Source organism: Oncorhynchus mykiss, chromosome 19 (genome assembly GCF_013265735.2).
Source record: "Oncorhynchus mykiss isolate Arlee chromosome 19, USDA_OmykA_1.1, whole genome shotgun sequence".
NCBI lineage: Eukaryota > Metazoa > Chordata > Actinopteri > Salmoniformes > Salmonidae > Oncorhynchus > Oncorhynchus mykiss.
Window position 1 is genome coordinate 23,029,194 of NC_048583.1, and position 27,467 is coordinate 23,056,660.

At 42.1% G+C, this 27,467-nt stretch overlaps 1 protein-coding gene across 1 annotated transcript; it reads right to left on the reverse strand.

Moving 5' to 3' along the window:
- Window positions 1–50: 50 nt before the first annotated feature.
- Window positions 51–26,955, reverse strand: LOC110498673 (SPARC-like protein 1). The gene is given in 12 exon segments (XM_021575318.2): window positions 51–2,110; window positions 2,349–2,497; window positions 3,944–4,092; window positions 4,487–4,623; window positions 4,858–4,975; window positions 6,101–6,164; window positions 6,166–6,199; window positions 6,609–6,720; window positions 7,012–8,133; window positions 8,336–8,395; window positions 8,529–8,584; window positions 26,707–26,955. Coding segments are annotated over 11 exon segments (2,028 nt in total). The 5' UTR covers window positions 8,583–8,584; window positions 26,707–26,955; the 3' UTR covers window positions 51–2,081.
- Between the last annotated feature and the right edge of the window lie 512 nt (window positions 26,956–27,467).

Sequence of the window (27,467 nt, forward strand, 5' to 3'; positions counted from 1 at the left end):
GGTTACATTCAATTCAATTGTGCATGAAGTAAAACAATCAAACAGGAATGTGATGAGATCCGATGAGGTCAACATTACTTTTATTAAAATCGTTAGTGAAGTAGCTGTATCAGGCAAGACATAAAAAACAGTTACAGCATTCAACTCTTAGTAATTCTGTCAACATCATATGTTCTACTACATTTACTGCCATTAAAATGTCTCTTTTTGACATAGAAATAAATACTCTATTCAAGCTCAATTTATTGTGAGAGTCAATTATAAATGGTTTCCATACAAAAAAAATGCACCTGCATAAAACTATAGTGATTTGTTTCACCTGCATAGAAGTCCATTTTTGTTTTGTTTATTGTCATCTACAAAAAGCACTCGTAAACTTTCCCCCTCTTGGAATGTGTTCATAACACTGATATCATTGTAATTGTTTAAAAAATACAATCTCATCACCTACTCTACTAATACCACTATCAGCTATACAGTATCACAGAACATCCACATATTTATAGATCCAAATTTGCTTTACCTTGCAAGAGCAAGGCCACAATGTATTATTCCAATTTAGGCGCAATTTAGATGTTGGCCACTAAATGGCAGCAGTGTATGTGCAACGTTTTAGACTGATCCAAAGAACCGTTTAATTTCAATTAAAAATGTTGCATCAAGTCTGCCCAAATGTGCCTAATTGGTTTACATTTTCTAGTTCATAACTCTGCACTCTCTTCAAACAATAGCATGGTAGTATTTAACTGTAATAGCTACACTGTGTGGTGGATGAATCAGAATTAGTTGGGTAACAGATAATAAAGATGTCTTATCTGCATAATATGCTTACTTGTTATTAGAATGTTTCCCTTCGGACTCTGGTGTTGGCAGTTGCACTTCTTCCCTCAGCTGGGGTTCAGACAACTGGGGCCCAGAGAGGGGAGAGGTCAGGCTTGTCTTTCACATGTCCCTGGTGCTATGCAGAATATCAGAAAGGGAAGAGGACAGGAGGGAACATTGTCTTCATATGTGAATGTATCTGTTAAACCATGTGAAGGGATGGTGTGATTAATGGGGAACCAATTACTGGTTTCCACAATGTCTGTGCACCAGTCACTCCCTCCTTTGGCCTTGGGGGATGTGTGTGGTAGTGTCTAGAGTTGACAATTGATTTATGCCATTGGATGAGTTGGTGTTTTTGTACTAGGAGTAACAGGAACAAGATAGCAACCTCGTCTTAGGGGCCAAACTGAACAATAATTTATAGCGAATGTTATCTGGCTACGGGATACTCCTTTCTCATTTATAAAGTCTCACTTTGTGAATTGTTCCTAATATCTGTGGTTTGTTATGTCGACTAGGGGGTGGAACTTTGCTATAAAAAATCTCAGTAGCCATTGTGTTGCTACTCTCAACGGATCATTAGAAATGGTGAATCGTTGAAGGTCATTGCTATTGCAAAGCTCTTAAGTATAACTCTGACTTGTGTGATAAGTTTGTCTCTACTCATTTGATAGGAAAGAAATTAACCACCACAACTGTAATAAGACAACATGAACTATCCTCTTCTTCCATCTGACATAAGACATGGAAGGACAGTGGTCCATCCTCACTTTTACTTTTTAGTCAATTGTACTTTGCAGTAGCATGGTGGAACTGGCCTGATTACTGCACATATACATCTGGGCTTTCTCCAATGGATGGGAGTTTTGGACAAACCAAGAAATTACTGGTCAAATCAGCATCCTCTCAGAAAACCCACCCCCAAAATCCTGTTCTTTGAATTAGGTCGTCCTTTGATTGGTTAAAGGTGATCTCATCACTGACAAGTTAGTTTTGAATAATGCCTTTCATTACAGACATAGGCTCAAACAGTTTCAATAAGGAGCAATGCCAGACTGATATGTGAAGTTAAATAGAATGGTGAACACAGAGATCAGGCTGGTTCCACCAGGCTAACTTTACAGAACATCCCAAAAACATACAGTTCAAATCAACACAAGTGACTCTCCAATTAAGGTAGGTGGTTCTGCCATGATTGAAGGTTATTTTGTTAAATGCTTATTTAAGCTGGTTGCTTGATGAGGTACTGATTGGACTCAGAAGAGCAGGTTGACATCCATGTCCTCTGCAAAGGGGGAAAATGGAAAATCACAAGAGATGACATCTTTACAAGAGTTCACAATGCAGGGTCATACTATCAAATGTGTGAAAGCACATGACCATGGTCCTTCTGTAAGCTACAGTAATGCAGCATTCATTCATTCACTCACATGTAACTACTACAACTATCACAACATTGCCACGCATGCCTCATTCTTTGGTCAATGAATTGCTTTCACTTTGTATAAGACTGCCACTCTTACCATCCTTAATGCCGAAGCAGTGGTTCCACTCCCTGAAGGACACATATTTGTCTTTGTCTGCATCACACTCCTGGAAGAAGCGGGAGGTACAATGCTCCATGGGGACTAACGGGACCCTCAGGGGGGCCAGCTCAGAGTGGGACAGGAACCTGGATAGGAACACCAGTGTCATGTTCATAAGCCTATACAATGGAGAACGTTTTTAAACATTTTGCAACAGAAAACAAAAATGAGTGTCTCTAATTGTGTATTACTGGCACATAGATCACCAACAAACTAACATGGTCCAAGCACACCAAGACAGTCACGAAGAGGGCACGACAAATCCTATTCCCCCTAAGAGGACTGGCATGGGTCCTCAGATCCTCAAGGGTTTTACAGCTGCACCATTGAGAGCATCCTGACGAGTTGCATCACTGCCTGGTATGGCAACTGTTCGGCCTCCGACCGCAATGCACTACAGAGGGTAGTGCGTATGGCCCAGTACATGACTGGGGCCAAGCTTCCTGACATTCAGCACCTCTATACCAGGTGGTGTCAGAGGAAGGCCCAAAAAATCGTCAAAGACTCCAGCCTCCCTAGTCATAGACTGTTCTCTCTGCTTCCGCACGGCAAGCGGTACCGGAGTGCCAAGTCTAGGTCCAAGAGGCTTCTTAACAGCTTCTACCCCCAAGCCATAAGACTCCTGAATAGCTAATCAAATGGCAACCCAGACTTTTTGCATTGCCCCCCCCCCCCCTCCCTCCTTCTACGCTGCTGCTACTCTCTGTTATTATCTATGCATAGTCACTTTAATAACTCTACCTACATGTACATATTACCTCAATTACCTCAACACCGGTGCCCCTGCACATTGACTCTGTACCGGTACCCCCTGTATATGTCCCCGCTATTGTTATTTACTGCTGCTCTTTAATTATTTGGTATTCTTATCTCTTACTTTCTTTATTTTTTCTTATAACTGCATTGTTGTTTAAGGGCTTGTAGGTAAGCATTTCACTGTACCTGATGTATTAGTCGCACGTGACAAATACACTTTGATTTGATTTTGAAATCGTGCTTACCTGTTTCACTACATTTTCTTCCATTGTGGATTGCATATGGGGAAGTCTGACCCCAAAACTGGAACTGATTCACACACAGTATTGAACTGGATTTACCCAAAGGGACTAATTCCAGTAATATCCCAGCTGTGCTTCCACTTGTGTCACCCACTCTATGGGCCTTTAAGGTATACTCAAATGTGAAATGTTCAGTTAAACTGATTCTTAATCTCATATTAGATTCAGACCCACCATGTATCTGATTCACAATGAGAACCGTAATCAGAGAACCGAACCGTACTGTCTTGTGTAGATGAACAGCTACAATTGAAGCTATTCACTATTGAATCATATCAAAGACATATAGCTACACTTCTTTAATATTGGCCTGCTGCACTAGGCGTGTAACTTTTTACAGACGCTCATATTAATTTCAATGAAAGCTTGGCGTAAGCAAGAGGCTCTTGCTTCTCAGTGTAAAATTACGTTCTGGTTCTTTTTCATGATTATGACATCAACAAACAAATGCATCTTTCTCCTGAAGTACTGTACCTGTCAGAAGGGTGCTGGTCCATCTGAGCAAACTGCCAGTGCACGGGATAGATGTACATGTTGTAGTTCTTCTCAAAGTCCTGGGCCAGCAACTCAATGGGGTGGTCGCCGGCATGGAGGCGCCTCTCACTCTCGTGGATCTTTCTCACCTGGGAGATTGACATCATCATTTATGTTCACACATGAATATAAAAGTTGTATTGAATTGAATATGAATATGTGCTAACAAGAAAATCAGTTGTGAGGTGCTGGTGATTTTATGTCTTTGAGATGTATACTATCAATCACTAAGAATGCAGTTGGTTAAACTTCATAAAGCCCCTTTATATGAATATAAATTATTTTGAAAATATTAATAATTAAACTACTATAACCCCTTTATAGATGGTATGTCTAATGTAAAGTGTTACCCTCATATTTTAAGCTTATAGTTAAGTGTGTCCATAAGAGAGTTTTTTTTTTTCAAATCTATGGATCCAATGATATTCAATTAAATAAAAATTTATAAAAATGAAATCCAAATAAAAAAATATGTTTACTCACTCTGATGCGTTGCTTGGGGGTGAGGAAACCAGGGGACATGGAGTCATGTTCATAGAGATGCAGCAAGACGTTCTTCAGCCAGTCGCGCATACGCAGAGGAAACTGGACCAGTTCGCCAGTCATACACGGTGCTATGACTAACAGAGAGAGTAAGGTAGGGGAAGAAAGAGAGAGAGTGAGAAAGAGAGGAGAGGAAGAGACAAGGTAAGATGAGGGAATATATAGAGTGTGAGAAACAAACGAGAGAGAGAAATAAAAATATATGGAGTAGAAGAAATTGACAAAAATGTGTTATACTTTATGTAGTTATTTCATGTTAGTTACTGTATTGGTCAGAAACTGTAGAGGTGGTCTGACTATAGTTGTCTTACATTTGCAGACTCCAGTGTAGTCCAGGTGAAGTCTATGGCCTCTCTTGGTGCCTTCCAGGTTGCACTTAGTGGCAAAGAACTCACAGGGTGTGTAGGTGACATTGTCAGTTCCACATACCTGCATGAAAGATAAATGAGTTCATGAGTTATGGATTTAACAAAGAACATGCTTCAGATAAAGATATTGTAGTGATCCTGCTCTTGGTAAGCAACTAAGCATCACATATTTCCAATATAGTCAACTCTATCGGGACTGAGGCTAGTGCACCTGTCTTAGGAACAGAGGTCTGCAGATACAATTCTAGACAGAACCAACAGCTCCCCAATGTTGCTAGAATACCATGTCAGGGTTGTACCTACCATTGCCAGATTCGTGGCATTTTTCCTTCAAGTTTCCTCGAAATACAGATGTAGGATCAGAATACTTATCCAAATCTGAACTTTTATAGAGGCATAGTTCTGTGGTACCGATCTTATCAATTGCCACAGTTATCTCTGGAACTTTCATTGTGCACACCTGTCCCCTGTTCCCACTGATTGTATTTGTATATATGTGCCCTTTGTTCACCATAGATAGTGGGGTCGATTATTGTTATAATGTCCGTTGGTGCGTGTGAGTACCTGTGCTGTGTGTTTTGGGCTTTCGTGCCCTTGTGGATTGTGCAGATGATTACGGGTCTAGTCCCGTGTGATAATCATTGTGCGTTAGTGTTATTTATTTTAGGTACTCCTCGCTCTTTTAGGGGGGTTTCAACCCTGTGTTTTTGTTACGTGTTTGTTTGGTCTTCGTCCCCGTGCCTTTACACCACACGCTGTAATTTGCATTCCTGAGCCTGTCTCCCGAATCTCTTCATACCAACGTAACATCAATTTCCATGGTCTGAACCTAATAGCAACTTTTCCCAAATGTTTTTAAAGGAACTCCTTTCGTATTGTTTATGTTTATTCGACAGAATAGAGAGAACGTGCTAGAGCAGTGGGTCAGGTTCAACCCATGCTCGCAGCAGTACATACTGTATAGTATTGTAACATACTGTATAGTATTGGGTTTATAAGTGGGGATATCGACTCTGCCGCTCAAGCATGCTTTTGGGGCACAGTCGATAGCGTGCTGGACTTCGGGCTAGAAGGTCGAGGGTTTGAGACCTGCTCCCTGCCTGATCATTACAGTATATTTGATTCAGAGGCAATTTAAAACTCTGAAACGCACCTGGCCACCCCAAGGACCACTGTTCATACTCACATGATCATAGTCAGTGACACTCTGTGGGCAGGCAGAAGGCTCATGACACACACACACAGGCTTCTTCTCCATGTTTACAACTGAAGTTCTCACAAGGGTCTAAAAGAGAAAAAAAAGACCTAATAACACTCATGCCCTATAATTTTGTAACAGTGGAACAAAGTCATTGTATTTATACTTTGTTCATGTGTTATTAATGTTTTAATCATGTCTTAATTATGATTCACAAGAACGTACTTTCCATAGGTTATAGATGTCAATGGAAACCCCAGCACTACCACCACAGCCATTACCCCCTGCATTCCATTGCCATTTGAGTTTGTACAGTGCTCGAATTCAACATGAGCTCGCTCATTGACCCCTTAATCCAGCGGAGACGAGAGGGAGTTTGTTTTGGTAGCGTGGCACTATTCTTCTGGGAGTGTTAGTGAAAAGGCCCAGTCAGCAGATTCCTGGTGTGTATGTGTGTGTGTGTGTGTGTGCGTGCCTTGCTGAGATTTACACTTACCGGCAGCGGACGCTTGGGGTCTGTATAGGCTGGCCGCCAAAGAGGGCCTGGTGCTGGGGTAGAGGACCACTGTCGCCCTGATCTGGACCGGGCTCATTCCCACCAGGGGAGCCTGGGTAGGAAACGGAAGGTGAAATCTCAATAGAGGTCAACAAACCACCCCCAGATGTTAATAGATAAGATGTGGGCTGCATTTTAAATTACACCCTATTTCCTATATTGTATAGTACACACATTTTGGGAAGCTCTGGGAATAGAGTAGATCCATCCATGGATTTAATTTCAAATAGGTCACCTGCAGAAAAGGGCCTAGCTTTATATAGGGGTTACATGGTTCAATGTAGGTTGAAGTTTTAGGATGACATTGCATTATAGCTAATGGGCGATTTGTGATGAGTGTTACCCATTTCCCTGCTCTTCTCCTCTTGGGCTTGTATACAGCACTGTCGGTGGTACGGTAGTGCTCCTTCACGCCCTCATCTCCCTGGTGGTCTGGGACTCCCTCTCCTGGTGGGGCCTCATCCCTCTGTAGGGGGTGCTTCCTCACTCTCTGGTTCTTCCTCTGCTTCCTGGCTTTGCCTCTGGTGTGACTGGCACTCTTGTTTATGTTCTTCTCCTCCTTCTCTTCTCCCCCTTCTACAGAAAGATGTGTCCCATCAAGATCCACACTGTTCTTTGTCTCTTGGAGTTCAGTGTCTGTGTCTTTTTTATTGGTCCCCTTTTCTTGGGAATCGTACTTGTACTGGCCGAGCACTTCCTGGCTCTCAGTGAACTCGGCGTCTTGTATGTCTGGCTGGGACTCATAGTCATCAGTGGCAGTGGGGATTTCGTCATCCTTGCTAGCTTGTTCTTCTTTCTCCTCCACCTCGGCCTCCACTTTCTTATTTGAAAGGAACTGGGCGTCTTCGGCGAGGGGTTTCCCTTCCTCAAGCTCAAGAGCCTCTGTGTTGTCGCTGTCGCTGTCCAGATCCTCTGGAATCTCAGGCTTGGTGTTGCTGTCCGTCTCTTCAACTTGAACCTCTTCCTCTACTCCTCTGTCCCCGACCACATGTTCCTCCTCGTCCTCTTTCTCCCTCTTCTCCTCATCCTCAACTGACTCCTCCTCATCCTCCATCGCCTTCACCTTTTCCGCCTCTTTCTCTGCCTCCACATCCACCTCTACATCTTCCTCCTCCTTTTCCAAGTCTCCCACCTCTTCTTCTCCCTCCTCCTCCTCCTCCTCTTCAGACTGTGTCTCCTCAGACTCGATCTTTCCCTCCTCCTCTTCTTCCTCCTCATCCACCTCTTCTTCCGCTGACTCCCCCTGGAGGAGGTCCACCAGTGCCTTATCTCTCAGCAGGACGGGGGTGCTCCTCTCACCACTGTCGGACACCTCAAACAGCCCTCCCTCATTGGAGGGACCCACATTAACATTAGCATTGTCCTCAGAGCTTATGTCCCCGTCCTCCTGCTCCTGACTGCTAGACTCAAAGGTCATGAAGGTCGGCAGGACCTCCCCCTCATTGACCTCATCTGGAACAATGTCCTTGGAAAACGAAATGAAAAGTTTCTGGAAAAACATTTTGTAAATATAACAAAAGATATAGCTTCTGGACAAACTTTTGCCATTCATATAATGAAAGGTAAAGTTTCTGGAGAATCCTTGTCAATGTGTTCTGTTTTTATAGAGATGGGGTTTATTTACAGTATGGAACCTATTTAAAATACAGGAGTTGGATGCACTTTACCTTCTGTTTAGCTATGTGTGAGGACAAAGCTTCATGTTTGTCGTGAGGTTTGCCTTTGACCTTGGGAACAGCAAATAATTATTTATAAAACATCATTAGACTTGTGGTTATTCAACAGGGCTACAATGATTGGCATCATACATTATTATTAAAAAGCTGTTCATAAAGTAAGAGTGGATTTATCAGTACTTACAGACACAGCAAATGCTGAGGCCAATAGCCAAAGGAATATTAAACGGGTCTTCATACCTATGACGACATCAAATTAAATGGAATATATTATTTATTAGTATTTATAATTGAGTATGAAGTTTAAAGGACCAGTGCAGTCAAAATACATTTTCCCTTTGTTTTGTATCATACGAGTGGGACTTTTTATTGCTCAATCTAATTTGAGCTGATTTAATATTTTCAATAGGCCTAACGGACGCATGCTCAAACTTGTGCACTTTTAATTGACTGAAATTAGAGATAAAGTGTCACAAACAAAATAATTTAACAATAGGCCAGGTGATCTTTTTTCACATGCAAATAGACATTTTCGGGAAGTGCTCAAGGCTTGCCATTCCATGACAACAGCATTTATTTTTCAACAATGCTTTGAAGAAATTATCAGTCCTTTACAGCAAAAATATACACAGAGTAGGCTAATAAGGCTAATAAGTCCTTCATTTTGGGTCATGTTCAGTTAAAAATATTTTCTAATCAATATTTCCAAGTCATATTCTTGAAGATCAAGGGGTATGTATTTAATCAACTGAAATGACTAGAAATCTGACAGATGTAGTTTAACATAAAGATATAGCCCAATCGTATTATTATTTGTATTGAAGTAGAAAGCAATGGGTTAGAAATATACCTAACCCATAAAGTAAAATGCAACATCCATTATTGGCCAGCTAAACTCTAACATTGATTGATCCTGCAATAGATGTTGTTCAATTGGTACAGTGCCTTGCGAAAGTATTCGGCCCCCTTGAACTTTGCGACCTTTTGCCACATTTCAGGCTTCAAACATAAAGATATAAAACTGTATTTTTTTGTGAAGAATCAACAACAAGTGGGACACAATCATGAAGTGGAACGACATTTATTGGATATTTCAAACTTTTTTAACAAATCAAAAACTGAAAAATTGGGCGTGCAAAATTATTCAGCCCCCTTAAGTTAATACTTTGTAGCGCCACCTTTTGCTGCGATTACAGCTGTAAGTCGCTTGGGGTATGTCTCTATCAGTTTTGCACATCGAGAGACTGACATTTTTTCCCATTCCTCCTTGCAAAACAGCTCAAGCTCAGTGAGGTTGGATGGAGAGCATTTGTGAACAGCAGTTTTCAGTTCTTTCCACAGATTCTCGATTGGATTCAGGTCTGGACTTTGACTTGGCCATTCTAACACCTGGATATGTTTATTTTTGAACCATTCCATTGTAGATTTTGCTTTATGTTTTGGATCATTGTCTTGTTGGAAGACAAATCTCCGTCCCAGTCTCAGGTCTTTTGCAGACTCCATCAGGTTTTCTTCCAGAATGGTCCTGTATTTGGCTCCATCCATCTTCCCATCAATTTTAACCATCTTCCCTGTCCCTGCTGAAGAAAAGCAGGCCCAAACCATGATGCTGCCACCACCATGTTTGACAGTGGGGATGGTGTGTTCAGCTGTGTTGCTTTTACGCCAAACATAACGTTTTGCATTGTTGCCAAAAAGTTCCATTTTGGTTTCATCTGACCAGAGCACCTTCTTCCACATGTTTGGTGTGTCTCCCAGGTGGCTTGTGGCAAACTTTAAACGACACTTTTTATGGATATCTTTAAGAAATGGCTTTCTTCTTGCCACTCTTCAATAAAGGCCAGATTTGTGCAATATACGACTGATTGTTGTCCTATGGACAGAGTCTCCCACCTCAGCTGTAGATCTCTGCAGTTCATCCAGAGTGATCATGGGCCTCTTGGCTGCATCTCTGATCAGTCTTCTCCTTGTATGAGCTGAAAGTTTAGAGGGACGGCCAGGTCTTGGTAGATTTGCAGTGGTCTGATACTCCTTCCATTTCAATATTATCGCTTGCACAGTGCTCCTTGGGATAAAAGCTTGGGAAATATTTTTGTATCCAAATCTGGCTTTAAACTTCTTCACAACAGTATCTCGGACCTGCCTGGTGTGTTCCTTGTTCTTCATGATGCTCTCTGCGCTTTTAACGGACCTCTGAGACTATCACAGTGCAGGTGCATTTATACGGAGATTTGATTACACACAGGTGGATTGTATTTATCATCATTAGTCATTTAGGTCAACATTGGATCATTCAGAGATCCTCACTGAACTTCTGGAGAGAGTTTGCTGCACTGAAAGTAAAGGGGCTGAATAATTTTGCACGCCCATTTTTTCAGTTTTTGATTTGTTAAAAAAGTTTGAAATATCCAATAAATGTCGTTCCACTTCATGATTGTGTCCCACTTGTTGTTGATTCTTCACAAAAAAATACAGTTTTATATCTTTATGTTTGAAGCCTGAAATGTGGCAAAAGGTCGCAAAGTTCAAGGGGGCCAAATACTTTCGCAAGGCACTGTAATATTCCTTTGTGTCTTCTACTAATGCCTCTTAATAGGAAAGTAATCAGATTATGTTACTGAGTTTGGGTAATCCAAAAATGACATTACTGATACAAGTTTGGGCAGGTAACTAGTAACTTTAATGATTTCTATTTAGAAAGTAACCTATCAAACCCTGTCCGTTCAACACAACCATGGAGAATTGAAATCCCGCCCCAAGCCGACCCCAATGGATACCAACTGAAATGGCCCATGGCAGACCAACCAGACCTCCACCCGCAAGGTAGTCTGGGTATTATGCACACTGTGCGCTGCCTAATGACCCTCTCCTGTCCCAGCTGTAAGCACACTGTGGGCTACACTGGGAGAAGTGACATCCAAGCTATAAAACCTCACAAATGTGTGTGGTGATGCCCAACTTGCCGCAGCGCAAATATCCCCTACAGTCAATCCTTTAAAAAATGCCCAAGACGCTGCCAAACCCATGGTCGAGTGGGCAGGTACACCGCTAAATAACCCTTACCACTTGCTGCTGTATACCAGGGAGATAGCCTTCACAAGCCAGTAGGCGAGACGTTGCTTAAAGAGCACCCTGCTACGAGCTGGATTAGCTAAACAGACAAAAAGCTGGTCACATAACCGGTTATCTCGAGTCCGCTCAAAGTGCGTGTATAAAGCTAGTACTGGACAGGGCATGAAACCTCTGTTGCTCTACAGAAGCAAAAGGAGGAGGTGAAAAGGAAAATAAGCTCAAAGGCTAAAGACACGTAAGTCATAACCATGAAGGCCACATTAGGATACAACGTCATCTTAGAGTCGCCAGGGGTGAACAGGAACGCTGTACGGAAAAGGCGTGGAGGCCCCCAACACATTTAGCCGAGGCCAAAGCCATGAGCAGAGATCTCTTGCAGGAGATGATCTTCAGATCCACCAACTCCAGAGGCTCAAAGGGGGCAGCACACAATGCCTCCAAAACCAGAGCTAAATCCCATGTGGGCCCAAAAGGTACAGCAGGGTCCAAGACCACTGGTGCGCAATATATTTTGTTTTCTTGCGTTGCGTAAAGATCTACATCGGCCCTGCCTAACCTCTCCCATATGTGGGCAGCCTCCACTGACCAGCACATACCAGCCCATCAAACGTGGGAGGAGGTGCATGCAACTCCAATTACATCCTCTGAAGCTCCAGGTAATTTAAATGTTGGGCACTCTGTCCACCATCCATACCCCCGATTTGAGTAGCTATCACACAGTGTGCCCCACACTTAGAGGAACACGTCTATTATGACCACCTTGCGGAATAACACCTGTCCCATGAGCACCCCTTGCAACAGTACCCCATTGGGCCAGTGCCTGCAGGCATGCCGGGGACAACCGGAGTGACCGGTTAAGGTGGCAGAAGATAGCCCTATTTACCAAGCCCATATTATGCAAGAAAAGCTGAAATAAGCAAAGAGAAACAACAGTCCATCATTACTTTAAGATATGTCAATAAGGAACATTTCAAGAACGTTGAATGATTCATTTTATTTAGAATTCAAGGCAAACTTAACCAGCATGGCTACCACAGCGTTCTGCAGCAATACGCCATCCCATCTAGTTTGGGCTTAGTGCGACAATCATTTGTTTTCAACAGGATAATGACCCAACACACCTCCAGGCTGAGTAAGGGCTATTTGACCAAGAAGGAGAGTGATGGAGTGCTGCATCAGATGACCTGGCCTCCACAAACCCCCGACCTCAACCAAATTGAGATGGTTGGGATGAGTCGGACCGCAGAGTGAAGGAAAAGCAGCCAACAAGTGCTCAGCATATGTGGGAACTCCTTCAAGACTGTTGGAAAAGCTTTCCAGGTGAAGCTGGTTGAGAGAATGCCAAGAGTGTGCAAAGCTGTCATCAAGGCAAAGGGTGGCTATTTGAAGAATCTCAAATATAAAATATATATTTTTTGTTTAACACTTTTTTGGTTACTACATGATTCCATGTGTTATTTCATAGTTTTAATGTTTTCACTATTATTATACAATGTAGAAAATAGTAAAAATAAAGAAACCCCCTTGAATGAGTAGGTGTTCTAAAACTTTTGACTGGTAGTGTATATTTATAAATAGTTGGGAAGAGATTTTCGATGTACCGATTCCATAGCACATGGTTCATGAACGGAAAGGCAAAACGACACCAGATTCAAAACTTTGAATTTTTAAATAAAAAATTATACAATATTCTTGCAACCAAAATAATGTTATATATATGGGGGATACAAACTTCCCAGCTCTGGAGATTTTACTGCGAATAAACAGTCATTAGCTCATTTATTTTGGTACAGTCCATATGTAGCTTGTTTTTGGTCACAGGTCCAGGAATGGCTGAAGAATTACCTGGAGCTAACGCTGCATATAGCAATGCTGGGTGATTTGAAAAGTAATTGCCAATCGATCAATAATATAATAATACTTTTTGTAAAAATGTTTTTAATTTAAAATCTGTAGAAACTATGAGAATAGAAAGGTTCAGAACTTTTCTAAAGCATCACAGCACAGTTGAAAAATATAATGCAATATTTGTAAGAGTTTTAAGAGATAGATGGGAGGAGTTGAATGGAGCTGAAGGGTGGGACTAATAACAAGATAACAAATGTAAAATATACTGTGTCTGTAAAATGTACACTACCTTTCAAAAGTTTGGGGTCACTTAGAAATGTCCTTGTTTTTGAAAAATAAATTGTCCATTAAAATTACGTGAAATTGATCAGAAATACTGTATAGACATTGTTAATGACTATTGTAGCTGGAAACGGAAGATTGTTTATGGAATATTTGTTTGACTTGTCCTTGTGATTGTCTCCACCCCCCTCCAGGTGTCGCCCATCTTCTCCATTATCCCCTGTGTATTTATACCTGTGTTCTCTGTTTGTCCATTGCCAGTTCGTCTTGTTTGTCAAGTCAACCAGCGTTTTTGTTCTCAGCTCCTGCTTTTCCCAATCTCCCTTCTCACCATGACTGGCCCAGCAGACCTGGTCCAGCTGCGCAATGCCATCTCAACCTATGGAGCCACCATCGGTAGGCACTAGGAATTGCTTCGTGGCCTTATGGAGGGGGTCCAAATGTTGGCTGAATGCCATGACCAGTCATTGGACAGTTCGCTGGATCAATTCCACGGGTTGTCTGGGAACCTGCATACCATGGTGGTAACCCCACAGCTCCTCAGTGACTCAGCTGCTAGCAGCGCCGTCTCATTGTTCACTCCACCTTCTCGGTTAACTCCTCCAGAACACTTCAATGGAGAGCTGAGCACCTGTCGTTCCTAGCTCAGTGTGCTCTTGTCTTCGAGCTCCAGCCCTCCTCCTTCCCCTCGGATCGCTTGAAGATAGCCTACCTCATCACGCTGATGTTCGGGAGGGTTCCCACGTGGGCTACTGCCATGTGGGAACAACAGCATATGCGCTAGTCTGGAGGGGTTCGTGAGGAAGGTTTTTGATGCCCCGTTCGCCGGGGCGAGAAGCCGCCCGGAAGCTAATCCAGCTTCGGCAGGACTCCCACAGTGTAGGTGATTATGCAGTGAATTTCTGCACCTCTTGGAATCAAGAGGCACTGTTCGATATGTTCCTGCACGGTGTCTCGGAGGAGGTCATGGACGTGCTTGCAGCATGGGAGTTACCTATGGAGCTCGATTCCCTCATTGCTTTGACCACCATTTGTATCGATGGGCGATTATGGAACGATGGAGGGAGAGGAAATTGGATTTCGCTCGCATGCCCAGGGCTCCCACCTTGCCTCCGAGTCATCCTGAAAGCTCCCGACGGTCTCATTTCCGAGAGAACACAAAGCTTCCCGACCTGCCCCAAGGGCTGCCGAAGATGGCCAAGTCACTGCTTCCAGAGCCTATGGCACTAGGCAGAGCTGGGCTGTCGCCAGCGGAACTGCAATACATGATCGACACAAAGAGTTGTCTGTATTGTGGGACTATTGGTCATTTCGTGTCCTCTTGACCTTTAAAAAACACAGGCTCACTGGTAGGAGTGAGTACTCTTTTTTAAAGTTTGGGTTTTGAGTCGTTGGAGAGCGGCAAAACGATGTTAATCTATATATGGACGTTAATGAACCATCAATACTGCATCTGCAATGTGGGTGTTGGATGTGAATGAATTTGCAAAAGCAAATTGAATTGATTAATCAATGATGATGATGGATAGGATAGGCTATCAGGGAATTAAACCTGAGAAGTTGGTTCATCTAGGTTAATATGGAAAAGTTTAAAATGTCTAATTTAAATTGGAAGAAACTGAAAAGGTATGTTCGACAAATTAACTTATTACATTGAATGAGACGATAATATTCAATCAATTGAGATTGGTTGGATTATCATAAGTGTAACCAGTAGTTCGAAAGTGATGGTACATGCATATTGGATCAGAACTGGGGGTTTGGTTCCAATTAGCTTGTAAAAGCAAATTTAATTGATTAGTCAATGATAATGACTAATAAAACCTGTATAGGCTATTTGGGAATTAAACTTTAATTAACCTGAAAGCGTAGCTGTATCAAGGTTAACGTGGAAAAGTTTAAATTGTCTCATTTGTAGTAACCAATCAATTTGGATATTATTCAAAATGTCCATTTGAAAAAGATAAGTTAGGAATTTTATGAATAATCTCTAAACAATATCCCCATTTTAAATAGAACTGTAACTAAGTAAACTTATACTCTGTTTTATTATATCTGATTAACAATTTGAATTCATAAGTGAGGGATTGTGGAGCTAGAAACAGGGGGTAATAAAATAAAATAAATACCATTCCAGCCAGGTTGGAGAAGACTGGAAGTGGGGTTCTTTAAGTAAGGAGAAAGGGTCGATAACCTATGGTTGAACCAACTCAACTTAGCTCTGGGATGTTTAGATAAGGCAGTGTGTGTTTTCTTAGGTTTTCCATTAGCTGGAACTGTCTGCTGAATGGTGATGGATGAAAACTTCAGAAGGTTTATCTCGAATGAACTTTTGAACTGTTGGGAGAAATAATATTTTATAACCTATGACGTCATATTTTGTATATAAACTGTTGTTCGTGGTTACATGGCAGCGCGCTCTGAGAATAAATACTCTTATCTATTTTTGATAAGACTGGTCTGTCTATTTTATGCAAATAAGAATCTTACAAATTCTCATAAAATAGACTAGGTGAATTGAATTAATGAAAACATATTGGAATAATAAAATTATACGAACAGTAAGTCTGGCAACTTTACCTCTTAGTTATCCTCTCTAGGCTAGGGGGCGGTATTTTCACGTCTAGATAAAAAGTGTGCCCAAAGTAAACTGCCTGCTACTCAGGCACAGAAGCTAGGATATGCATATTATTAGTAGATTTGGATAGAAAACACTCTGAAGTTTCTAAAACTGTTTTAACCTGTTATGGCTGCAATCCCGATACCGGGATCGATATGACAACTACCAGTGAAAATAGAGGGCGCCAAAATTCAAACCACAGAAATCTCATAATTACAATTCCTAAAACATATCATATCATTTTTAATCTATTTTCGTTGTTAATCCCAGCAAAGTGTCCAATTTCAAATAGGCTTTTCAGCGAAAGCATTACAAACCATTATGTTTGGTCTCCACCAAACCACAATAAGCCCAGCCATTTTCCAGCAAAATATAGCCTTCACAAAAAACAGAAATAAAGATCAAATTAATTACTAACCTTGAATTATCTTCATCAGATGACACTCATAGGACTTCATGTTACACAATACATGCATGTTTTGTTTGATAAAGTTCATATTTATATCAAAGAAATCTGAGTTTACATTGGCGCATTAGATTCACTAGTTCCAAAAACATCAAGTGATTTTGCATAGCCACATCATTCAACAGAAATACTCATCTTAAATGTAGATGATAATATAGTTACACACATGGAATTATAGATATACCTCTCCTTAATGTGTCTTACCTCTCCGCTGTGTCAGATTTTTGTAAAATTTTACGGAAAAAGAAATGCATGCAATAATCTGAGACGGCGCTCAATTTAAAAACACCACAGCCGCAAAGATGCCGTCAACATAAACAAGAAATTACATGATAAATATTCCCTTACCTTTGATGATCTACATCAGAAAGCACTCCAGGAATCCCAGGTCCACAATAAATGTTTGTTTTGTTCGAAAATGTCCGTTATTTACGTTTATACCTTCTTTTGTTAGAGCGTTTGGTATACATATCCAAACGCTAATTCTGGTCAGCGTTATATCGGACAAAAACTTCAAAAAGTGATGTTACCGGTCGAAAAAACATTTCAAACTAAGTACAGAATCAATCATTAGGATGTTTTTAACATATAGCTTCAATAAAGTTCCGACAAGAGTATTCCTTCTTGTCTTCGTGAGCCATGAAACGCAAGTGACTACCATGAGGAAAAAGTGGGATCACAAAATGGCTGCTTGATGGACAGCTGATATATTCTGCTCTCATTCACTCCCACAACAACATAGAAGCCTCATTATAATTTGTATTGATGGTTGACATCTAGTAGAACCCCGAGGCAGTGCAACATCATTCATATCTCAAGGGGATTTCATTGGGGACTCTGGTGAATACATATAAGCTCAGATTTCTGACTTCCTGTTTTCATTTCAACTCAGGATTTTGCCTGCAAATATGAGTTCTGTTATATTCACAGACATAATTCAAACAGTTTTAGTAACTTCAAAGTGTTTTCTATCCAATACTACTAATAATATGCAAATATTAGCAACTATGACTGAGGACCAGGCCGTTTGATATGGGCACCTTTTCATCCAAGCTACTCAATACTGCCCCTGCAGCCATAAAAAGTTAATGATGTCTGTGAGTATAACAGAACTTATTTGGCAGGCGAAACCCCAAGGACAAACCATCCAGGATTTTTTCCCCCCTGGATGTCAACAGTCTTTAGAAATTGGTTGATGTTTTTCCTTTGCGAAATGAATCAGTAGGGCTGTTCAGAACGAGGGTCGAGTCTAGTGTACTGTTGTGGTTGGGGCGCGCGACCTGAAAGCTTGCTCCACTTTGTTTTTTTCCACTATTGAATTCAGTTTATCCCGTCTTAAATTTGATTGATTATTTACGTTAAAAATGACCTAAATTTGTATTAGGAAAGTTGTTTGAAATGTTTGGACAAAGATTACAGGTAATTTATCAGATATTTTGTAGTCATGTTGCGCGAGTTGGATCCGGTGTTTTTCTGGATCAAACTATATATAAATATAAAGACAGACTTAATCGAACAAAAGGACCATTTGTGATGTTTATGGGACATATTGGAGTGCTAACAGAAGAAGCTCTTCAAAGGTAAGGCATGAATTATATCGTTATTTCTGAATTTTGTGTCGCACCTGGCGGGATGAAATATGATTATCTGTGTTTGTTTGATGAGGTGCTGTCCTCAGATAATCGCATGATTTGCTTTTGCCGTACAGACTTTTTGAAATCTGACACCGTGGCTGGATTTGCAAGAAGTATAGCTTTATATTTACAATTCTGTAGTTTGAATTTGGCACCCTGCCCTTTCACTGGATGTTGGTCAGGTGGGATGGTAGGTAGCGTCCCATCTAGCCTAGAAAGGTTAAATTAAATAAGACAATGATGTGCAATCAGTTGAGATTGAGTGAGAGATTATTTCACTGGCACCACACTCCCAGGGCCCTCTCCTCCTCTCTGTAGGCTGTCTCATCATTGTTGGTAATCAGGCCTACTACTGTTGTGTCATCTGCAACTTGATGATTGAGTTAGAGGTGTGCGTGGCCACACATTCATGGGTGAACAGGGGGTACAGGAGGGGGCTGAGCACGCACCCTTGTGGGGCCCCTGTGTTTAGCATCAGCGAAGTGGAAGTGTTGTTTCCTACATTCACCACCTGGGGGTGGCCCGTCAGGAAGTCCAGGACCCAGTTGCACAGGGCATTGTTCAGACCCAGGGCCCTGAGCTTAATGACGAGCTTGGAGGGTACTATGGTGTTGAATGCTGAGCTATAGTCAATGAACACCATTCTTACATACAGTGGGGAGAACAAGTATTTGATACACTGCCGATTTTGCAAGTTTTCCTACTTACAAAGTCTGTAATTTTTATCATCGTACACTTCAACTGTGAGAGATGGAATCTAAAACAAAAATCCAGAAAATCACATTGTATGATTTTTAAGTAATTCATTTGCATTTTACAGCATGACATAAGTATTTGATACATCAGAAAAGCAGAACTTAATATTTGGTACAGACACCTTTGTTTGCAATTACAGAGATCATACGTTTCCTGTAGTTCTTGACCAGGCTTGCACACATTGCAGCAGGGATTTTGGCCTACTCCTCCATACAGACCTTCTCCTTCAGGTTTCGGGGCTATCGCTGGGCAATACGGACTTTCAGCTCCCTCCAAAGATTTTCTATTGGGTTCAGGTCTGGAGACTGGCTAGGCCACTCCACGATCTTGAGATGCTTTTTACAGAGCCACTCCTTAGTTGACCTGGCTGTGTGTTTCGGGTCGTTGTCATGCTGGAAGACCCAGCCACGGCCCAACTTCAATGCTCTTACTGAGGGAAGGAGGTTGTTGGCCAAGATCTCGCGAAACATGGCCCCATCCATCCTCCCCTCAATACGGTGCAGTCATCCTGTCCCCTTTACAGAAAAGCATCCCCAAAGAATGATGTTTCCACCTCCATGCTTCACGGTTGGGATGGTGTTCTTGGGGTTGTACTCATCCTTCTTCTTCCTCCAAACACGACGAGTGGAGTTTAGATCAAAAAGCTCTATTTTTGTCTCATCAGACCACATGACCTTCTCCCATTCCTCCTCTGGATCATCCAGATGGTCATTGACAAACTTCAGACGGTCCTGGACATGCGCTGTCTTGGGCAGGGGGACCTTGCGTGCGCTGCAGGATTTTAATCCATGACGGCGTAGTGTGTTACTAATGGTTTTCTTTGAGACTGTTGTTCCAGCTCTCTTCAGGTCATTTTCCAGGTCCTGCCGTGAAGTTCTGGGAAGATCCCTCACCTTCCTTATGATCATTGATGCCCCACAAGGTGAGATCTTGCATGGAGCCCCAGACCGAGGGTGATTGACCGTTACCTTGAACTTCTTCAATTTTCTAATTATTGCGCCAACAGTTGTTGCCTTTTCACCAAGCTGCTTGCTTATTGTCCTGTAGCCCATCCCAGCCTTGTGCAGGTCAACAATTTTACCCCTGATGTCCTTACACAGCTCTCTGGTCTTGCCCATTGTGGAGAGGTTGGAGTCTGTTTGATTGAGTGTGTGGACAGGTCTTTTATACAGGTAACGATTTCAAACAGGTGCAGTTACTACAGGTAATGAGTGGAGAACATGTGGGCTTCTTAAAGAAAAACTAACAGGTCTGTGAGAGCTGGAATTCTTACTGGTTGGTAGGTGATCAAATACTTATGTCATGCAAGAAAATGCAAATTAATTACTTAAAAATCATACAATGTGATTTTCTGTATTTTTGTTTTAGATTCCGTCTCTCACAGTTGAAGTGTACCTATGATAAAAATGACAGACCTCTACATGCTTTGTAAGTAGGAAAAGCTGCAAAATCGTCAGTGTATCAAATACTTGTTCACCCCACTGTAGGTATTCCTCTTGTCCAGATGTGATAGTGCAGTGTGCAGTGCGATGGTGATTGCATCATCGGTGAATCTATTGGGGCGGTAAGCAAATTAAAGTAGGTCTAGGATGTCAGGTAAGGTAAGGTAAGGTAGAGGTGATATTGTCCTTAACTAGCCTCTCAAAGCACATCAGGATGACAGAAGTGAGTGCTTGGAGTGATGGTCATTTAGTTCAGCTACCTTTGCTTTCTTGGGTACAGGAACAATGGTGGCCAATGGTGGCAAGTGGGGACAGCAGACTGAGATAGTAAGAGATTGAATATGTCCGTTAACACTCCAGCTAGCTGGTCTGCGCATGCTCTGAAGACGCGGCTTGGGATGCCGTCTGGGCCGGCAGCCTTGCAAGGGTTAACACTCTTATATGTCTTACTCACATTGGCCATGGAGAAGGAGAGCCCATTGTCCTTGGTAGCAGGCCTCGTCTGTGGCACTGTGTTATCCTCAAAGCAGGCAAAGAAGGTGTTTAGCTTGTCCGGAAGTTTTCCCTTTGTAGCCCGCGATTGTCTGTAGATCCTGACACATTAAATGTTAAATTGCGACTCCACTTTGTCTCTATACTGATGTTTTTCCTGTTTGATTGCCTTATGGAGGTAATATCTACACTGTTTGTATTCGGCCATATTCCCAATCACCTTGCCATTGTTGAATGCGGTGGTTCACACTTTCACTTTTGCGTGAATGCTGCCATCAATGCACAGTTTCTGATTGGGGTAGGTTTTAATAGTCACAGGTTCTAATAGTCACGGTCAATATATCCGTGTATTCGTCAATGTTATTCTCAGAGGCTACCCGGAACATATCCCAGTCCACATGATCAAAACAATCTTGAAGATTGGATTGCGATTGGTCAGATCAGCATTGAATAGTCCTTAGCACAGGTACTTCCTGTTTGAGTTTCTGCCTATAGGAAGGGAGGCGCAAAATGGAGTCGTGATCAGGTTTGCCGAAGGGAGGGCAGGTAAGGGCCTTGTAGGCATTTCAAAGCTGAGTAGCAGTGGTCTAATATTTTCCCAGAGCAAATGCTACAGTCAATGTGTTGGTAGAACTTCGGTAGTGTTTTCCTCAAATTTGCTTGGTTAAAATCCCAAGCTACAATAAATGTGGCCTCATGATATGTAGTTCCTAGTTTACATAAAGTCCAGCGAAGTTCTTTGAGGGCCGTCGTGGTATCGGCTTGAGGGGGAATATACACGGCTGTGACTATAACCGAAGAAAATTCTCTTTGGATGTAATACGGTCATTTGATTGTGAGGTATTCTACGTCAGGTGAACAAAAGGACGTGAGTTTCTGTATGTTATCACAATCACACCATGAGTGGTTAATCATGAAACATACACCCCCTCCTTTCATCTTCCCAGAGAGTTATTTATTACTGTCTGCGCAATATACTGAGAACCCAGCTGGCTGTATGGACAAAGACAGTATATACCGAGAGAGTATGTTACAATCCCTGATGTCTCTCTGGATGGAGATTCTTGCCCTGAGCTCGTCTACTTTATTATCCAGAGACTGAACATTAATGAGTAATATACTTGGATGTGGTGAATGGTGTGAGGACCTCCTGAGTCGGACTAGAAGTTCACTCCGAATCCTTCTTCTCTGCCGGCGGTGATTTGGATCAGCCTCTGGAATCAGTTCAATTGCCCTGGGGGGTATGAACCAAGGATCCAATTCGGGAGTTACCGCCGCTCTGATATCCAAAAGTTATTTCCGGCTGTATGTAATAACACAAAACATTTCTTGATTTAATAACGTAAGAAATAACACACACAAAAATAAATACTGCAAAGTTGCTTAGGAGCTAGAAGCAGAGCTGCCCTATCTGTCGGCAGCATCTTGCAGCTTGCCTGCATCCTCACATGATCTAGGGTAACACTGCGCACGTTGGTCGAAGCAGGCAGTGAGTCTCCCGTAAAGTGTCATCTGAGGGGGCATAATGCCCTCTCGTGGACTGGGATGAATTGGTTATTTTTTATTTCCACCACTCTCGACAACTGTGTGTCTAAGCGGGTCAGCCCGCTTAGCTGGTAGGGCTCCGCTTGTCTCCTTTCGGGAAGGTTCTCCACAGTCAGCCCCGAAAGACCTCAGAGTGAGAAAACCACGCAGCGCCTCTTCCTGCTTCTTTTTAGCCTCAAACTGGGCTGGAGAAATCTTCTCATCAAAGTACATCTATCTGTCCCTCTCTGGCACCTCCGAGAGAGTCAGCTAAAGATGACATTTCCCACCACAGTAGCTCCCATACTTTCCCTGAGCAACAGAACAGTGCACCAGGACATAGGTAGAATGAAATGTGTGGGGCTACCTGGCAGTCAAAGTTGCGTCCTACTCTGCCAGCAGCTCGGTCTGGTAGAACTGTAGAATAGTGGCGGACGAAAGGGAATGTGGCTTGGACCAGGTTGTTGCCACTTCCTTGCTGAAAACCGGAAAAAGAGGCAGGTGGTGCTTGACGGCGGCAATCATAGGGGGCAAGTACGTGGAAGATTTCTTCAGCGGGAAGGGCAGTCATTTCTGCGGGGAAGGACGATCACTAGCGTGAAGAGGTAGCTGCCCCGGAATTAAGTCCAACCAAGAACCCCCCTGAGCCTGCCAGAGACAACATGTCGTCATCCGAACTTGGGCCCAGTGAATCTCTGTGGGAGACCGAATCAGCCAGTTCACTATTGCCCTGCTGGGAGGCTAGTTCTATTTGCTTTGACCACAGCCCCAAATCCCTCCCCACGTCCTGCAACTTGGCAGGTACCGGCATCCAGCAGAGGAAGGTCGCCAATGTTAACCCCAAGCTTTCTCAAGAATGCTACATGTCTATCTAAGGAGTTTGCATGCAGCCACTGAACTGGTTTTGAAAGAGTGCCCCCTGAGCGTGTTCCAAGCCGAACAAAATAAATCATGAGTATCTATGGGAGAAATAGTACAACCGCATGACTGGAGACATGGTCGCGAACCTGAACCCAGCTTAGCCTTCATCGTCTCGGTCAAAAAAAATATTGCTAAAGCATATTGAAGAATAACACATTTTTTTGTGACAAGAAAACTCTGAGAACAAATACAAACCACAGCACACAACGAGTGAACACAACAGTTTAGTTGGCACAAAGTCAGATAATCTCATGTTCCGGTATTACATTTTTTTGCAGAAGCGTGAATTGTTCCTGCTCACATTGAGGTGAAGAGTGAAAGAATTGCAGGAATGAATTCGTGGCCTCAGGGTTATCGTTATCACCTGTGGAAGGTTATCGTTTTCAGAAAGGCACAGATTTCATTAGCCTTGTCAGGCATGATTCCAGTTCTTCAATCAAAGTCGTGAAAGTGAGTTGTGTTGTACCAAGAGTGCAGACTGAAAGGGAACCCTTCCTCTCCCGACACATTCCTAGCAAAATTCTTGCTTGAGAAATCATTTTTTTGTTATTTTTTTATGGAAAACTTTTACAGTAAGGTACTTCATATTTACCAAGAAATGTTTTGATAATGAGATAAAAACAGATGTATTGGGCCTTTAAAGAGGCAATTAGTGCAATTAGTACATACAGTTGAAGGCGGAAGTTTACATACACCTTAGCCAAGTACATTCAAACTCAGTCTTTCACAATTCCTGACATTTAATCCTAGTAAAAATCCCCTGTTTTAGGTCAGTTAGGATCACCACTTGATTTTAAGAATGTGAAATGTTAGAATAATAGTAGAGAGAATGATTTATTTCAGCTTTTATTTCTTTCATCACATTCCTAGTGGGTCAGAAGTTTACATGCACTCAATTAGTATTTGGTAACCATTGCATTTAAAAAGCCAAATGTTTCAGGTAGCCTTCCACATGCTTCCTACAATAAGTTGGGTGAATTTTGGACAATTCCTCCTGACAGAGCTGGTGTAACTGAGTCAAGTTTGTAGGCCTCCATGCTCACACACGCTTTTTCAGTTCTGCCCACACATTTTCTATAGGCTTGAGGTCAGGGCTTTGTGATGGCCACTCCAATACCTTGACTTTGTTGTCCTTAAGCCATTTTGCCACAACTTTGGAAGTATGCTTGGGGTCATTGTACATTTGGAAGACCCATTTGCGACCATGCATTAACTTCCTGACTGATGTCTTGAGATCTTGCTTCTGTATATCCACATATTTTTCTATCCTCATGAAACCATCTATTTTGTGAAGTGCACCAGTCCCTCCTGCAGCAAAGCACCCCCACAACATGATGCTGCCACCCCTGTGCTTCACGGTTGGGATGGTGCTCTTCGGCATAGAAGCCTCCCCCTTTTTTCTCCAAACATAACGATGGTCATTATGGCCAAACAGTTCTATTTTTGTTTCATCAGACCAGAGGACATTTCTCTAAAAAGTATAATCTTTGTCCCCATGTGCAGTTGCAAACCGTAGTCAGGCTTTTTTATGGTGGTTTTGGAGCAGTGGCTTCTGCCTTGCTGAGCGGCCTTTCAGGTTATGTCGATATAGGACTTGTTTTACTGTGGATATAGTAACTTTTGTACCTGTTTCCTCCAGTATCTTCACAAGATCCTTTGCTATGGTTCTGGGATTGATTTGCACTTTTCGCACCAAAGTACGTTCATCTCTAGGAGACAGAACGCTTCTCCTACCTGAGCGGTATGATGGCTGCGTGGTCCCATGGTGTTTATACTTGCGCACTATTGTTTGTATAGAAGAACGTGGTACCTTCAGGCGTTTGGAAATTGCTCCCAAGGATGAACCAGACTTGTGGAGGTCTACAATTTTTTTGGAGGTCCTCGCTGATTTCTTTTGATTTTCCCATGATTTCAAGCAAAGAGCACTGAGTTTGAAGGTAGGCTTTGAAATACATCCACAGGTACACCTCCAATTGACTCAGAAGCCATTACATCATTTTCTAGAATTTTCCAAGCTGTTTTAAAAGGCACAGTCAACTTAGTGTATGTCAACTTCTGACCCACTGGAATTGTGATACAGTGAATTATAAGTGAAATAATCTGTGTGTAAGCAATTGTTGGAAAAATGATTTGTCATGCACAAAGTAGATGTCCTTACCGACTTGCCAAAACTATAGTTTGTTAAGAAGAAATTTGTGGAGTGGTTGAAAAACAAGTTGGACAAACCATTTTCCCCAACTCTAGAACATTTAAATCTTGACCCCCCTCCCACGCCTCCTCTCGGTTGCCATTGTGTGAAGCTCTCCCTTCAGAGATGCCCCAGTCTCTCAAAAGCCACATTGAGAGTTCAGCAGACGCTAAAGCAAACACCAGAAGCTACTAGATAGGAAATAGAGTCGACTAAGTCCACAAACTTTTTTGTCTCTGGGTTTGGAGAGTTTGGGGGGGAATGACAAAAATGATAAATCACTTGGAAAAGATTGAAACGGGATGATTCTGTTTTAGCTATTAAATATAAAATATCCAGTGTAATATAAATATCACGTGAATGTTGTCTTTGTTGGTTTTACTAGCTACATAAAGTAATGGGATTACTCTTTGGTCAAACTTTGTGGAGATTTTAACGTTTTTTTTTTTGCCCAGTAATTACATGAAATGCTCTCTAAAAGCATGAGGGGGTATTGCATGCTAAAAATGATAAATCACTTGGAAAAGATTGAAAAGGGATGATTCTGTTTTAGCCTAATGGTATAAATATCACGTGAATGTTGTCTTTGTCGGTTTTACTAGCTACATAAGGTAACGGGATTACTCTTTGGTCAAACTTTGTAGAGTTAAAAAAATAATAATTACCCAGTAACTTAATGAAATGCTCTCTAAAGCATGCATGCTAATATAAAATCATAAAGGAAAAAACGGAGTTGTAGACGTCTGAAACATCCATAACACCTAATACAATCCTGCAGATGCACCCTATGCAACACAATGGGGCCAAAAAATACCCATATGAGCAGATTGACTGAGCAGTTAACATAACACAAAATCACTCTTCTCATTACAATACATAACCACCACATCCCCAGTGTCAATTTCCTCAGTAAGACAATAAATACATTTAGAGGGTTTCGTTTTTGCGACAACAAAATGTGTCTTCAAGGAATTTAAAATGATAATTTCAAGTGGATGTAGCTAAGAGAGAAGAAGATAAAGTTGTTACCTGATGTTGGCAGCTGCAAGGAGAGGTCTGAGACTGGGTCACACAGATGCAAACACACATACTGTATACACACAATGTACTATCTCACCCAAGACAGTGCACACAGTGCACACTGGCGTGTCGTCCAGCAACACACACACCACACCTCGTCTTTCGAGCCTTCTATGTCAAAGGAAACAGTGGACAGTGGACCACAGCAAAGGAGACGGTCAACTGAGTATAGCCAAGCAGGGAAGCGAGAGAGAGAGCTTATTCAATCAAACCCGTATGGCAGAATATTACGCGCAAGCTCTTATTTCCTATGGTCAACTAAAATCACCCAAAATGGTTTACAATCACAAGAATGGATGATACACTGACGAGGCCGGTGGCACCTTAAAAGGGGAGAAAGGCTCATAGTAATGTCTGGAATGGAATCAATGGAATGGTATTGGACACATCAAACAGATGGTTCCCATGTGTTTGATCCAGTACTTAACAAAAAGTATGTGGACACCTGCTCATCGAACATCTCATTCCAAAATAATCGGCATTAATATGGAGTTGATCCCCCGATTGCTGCTATAACAGCCTCCACTCTTCTGGGAAGGCTTTCCACTAGATGTTGGAACATTGCTATGGGGATTTGCTTCCATTTAGCCACTAGAGCATTAGTGAGGCCGGGCACTGATGTTGGGCGATTAGGCCTGGCTCACAGTTGGTGTTCATCCCAAAGGTGGTCGATGGAATCATCTAGAATGTCATTGTATACTATAGCGTTAAGATGTCCCTTCACTGGAACTAAGGGGCCTAGCCCAAACCATGAAAAACAGCCCCATACCATTATTCCTCCTCCACTAAACTTTACAG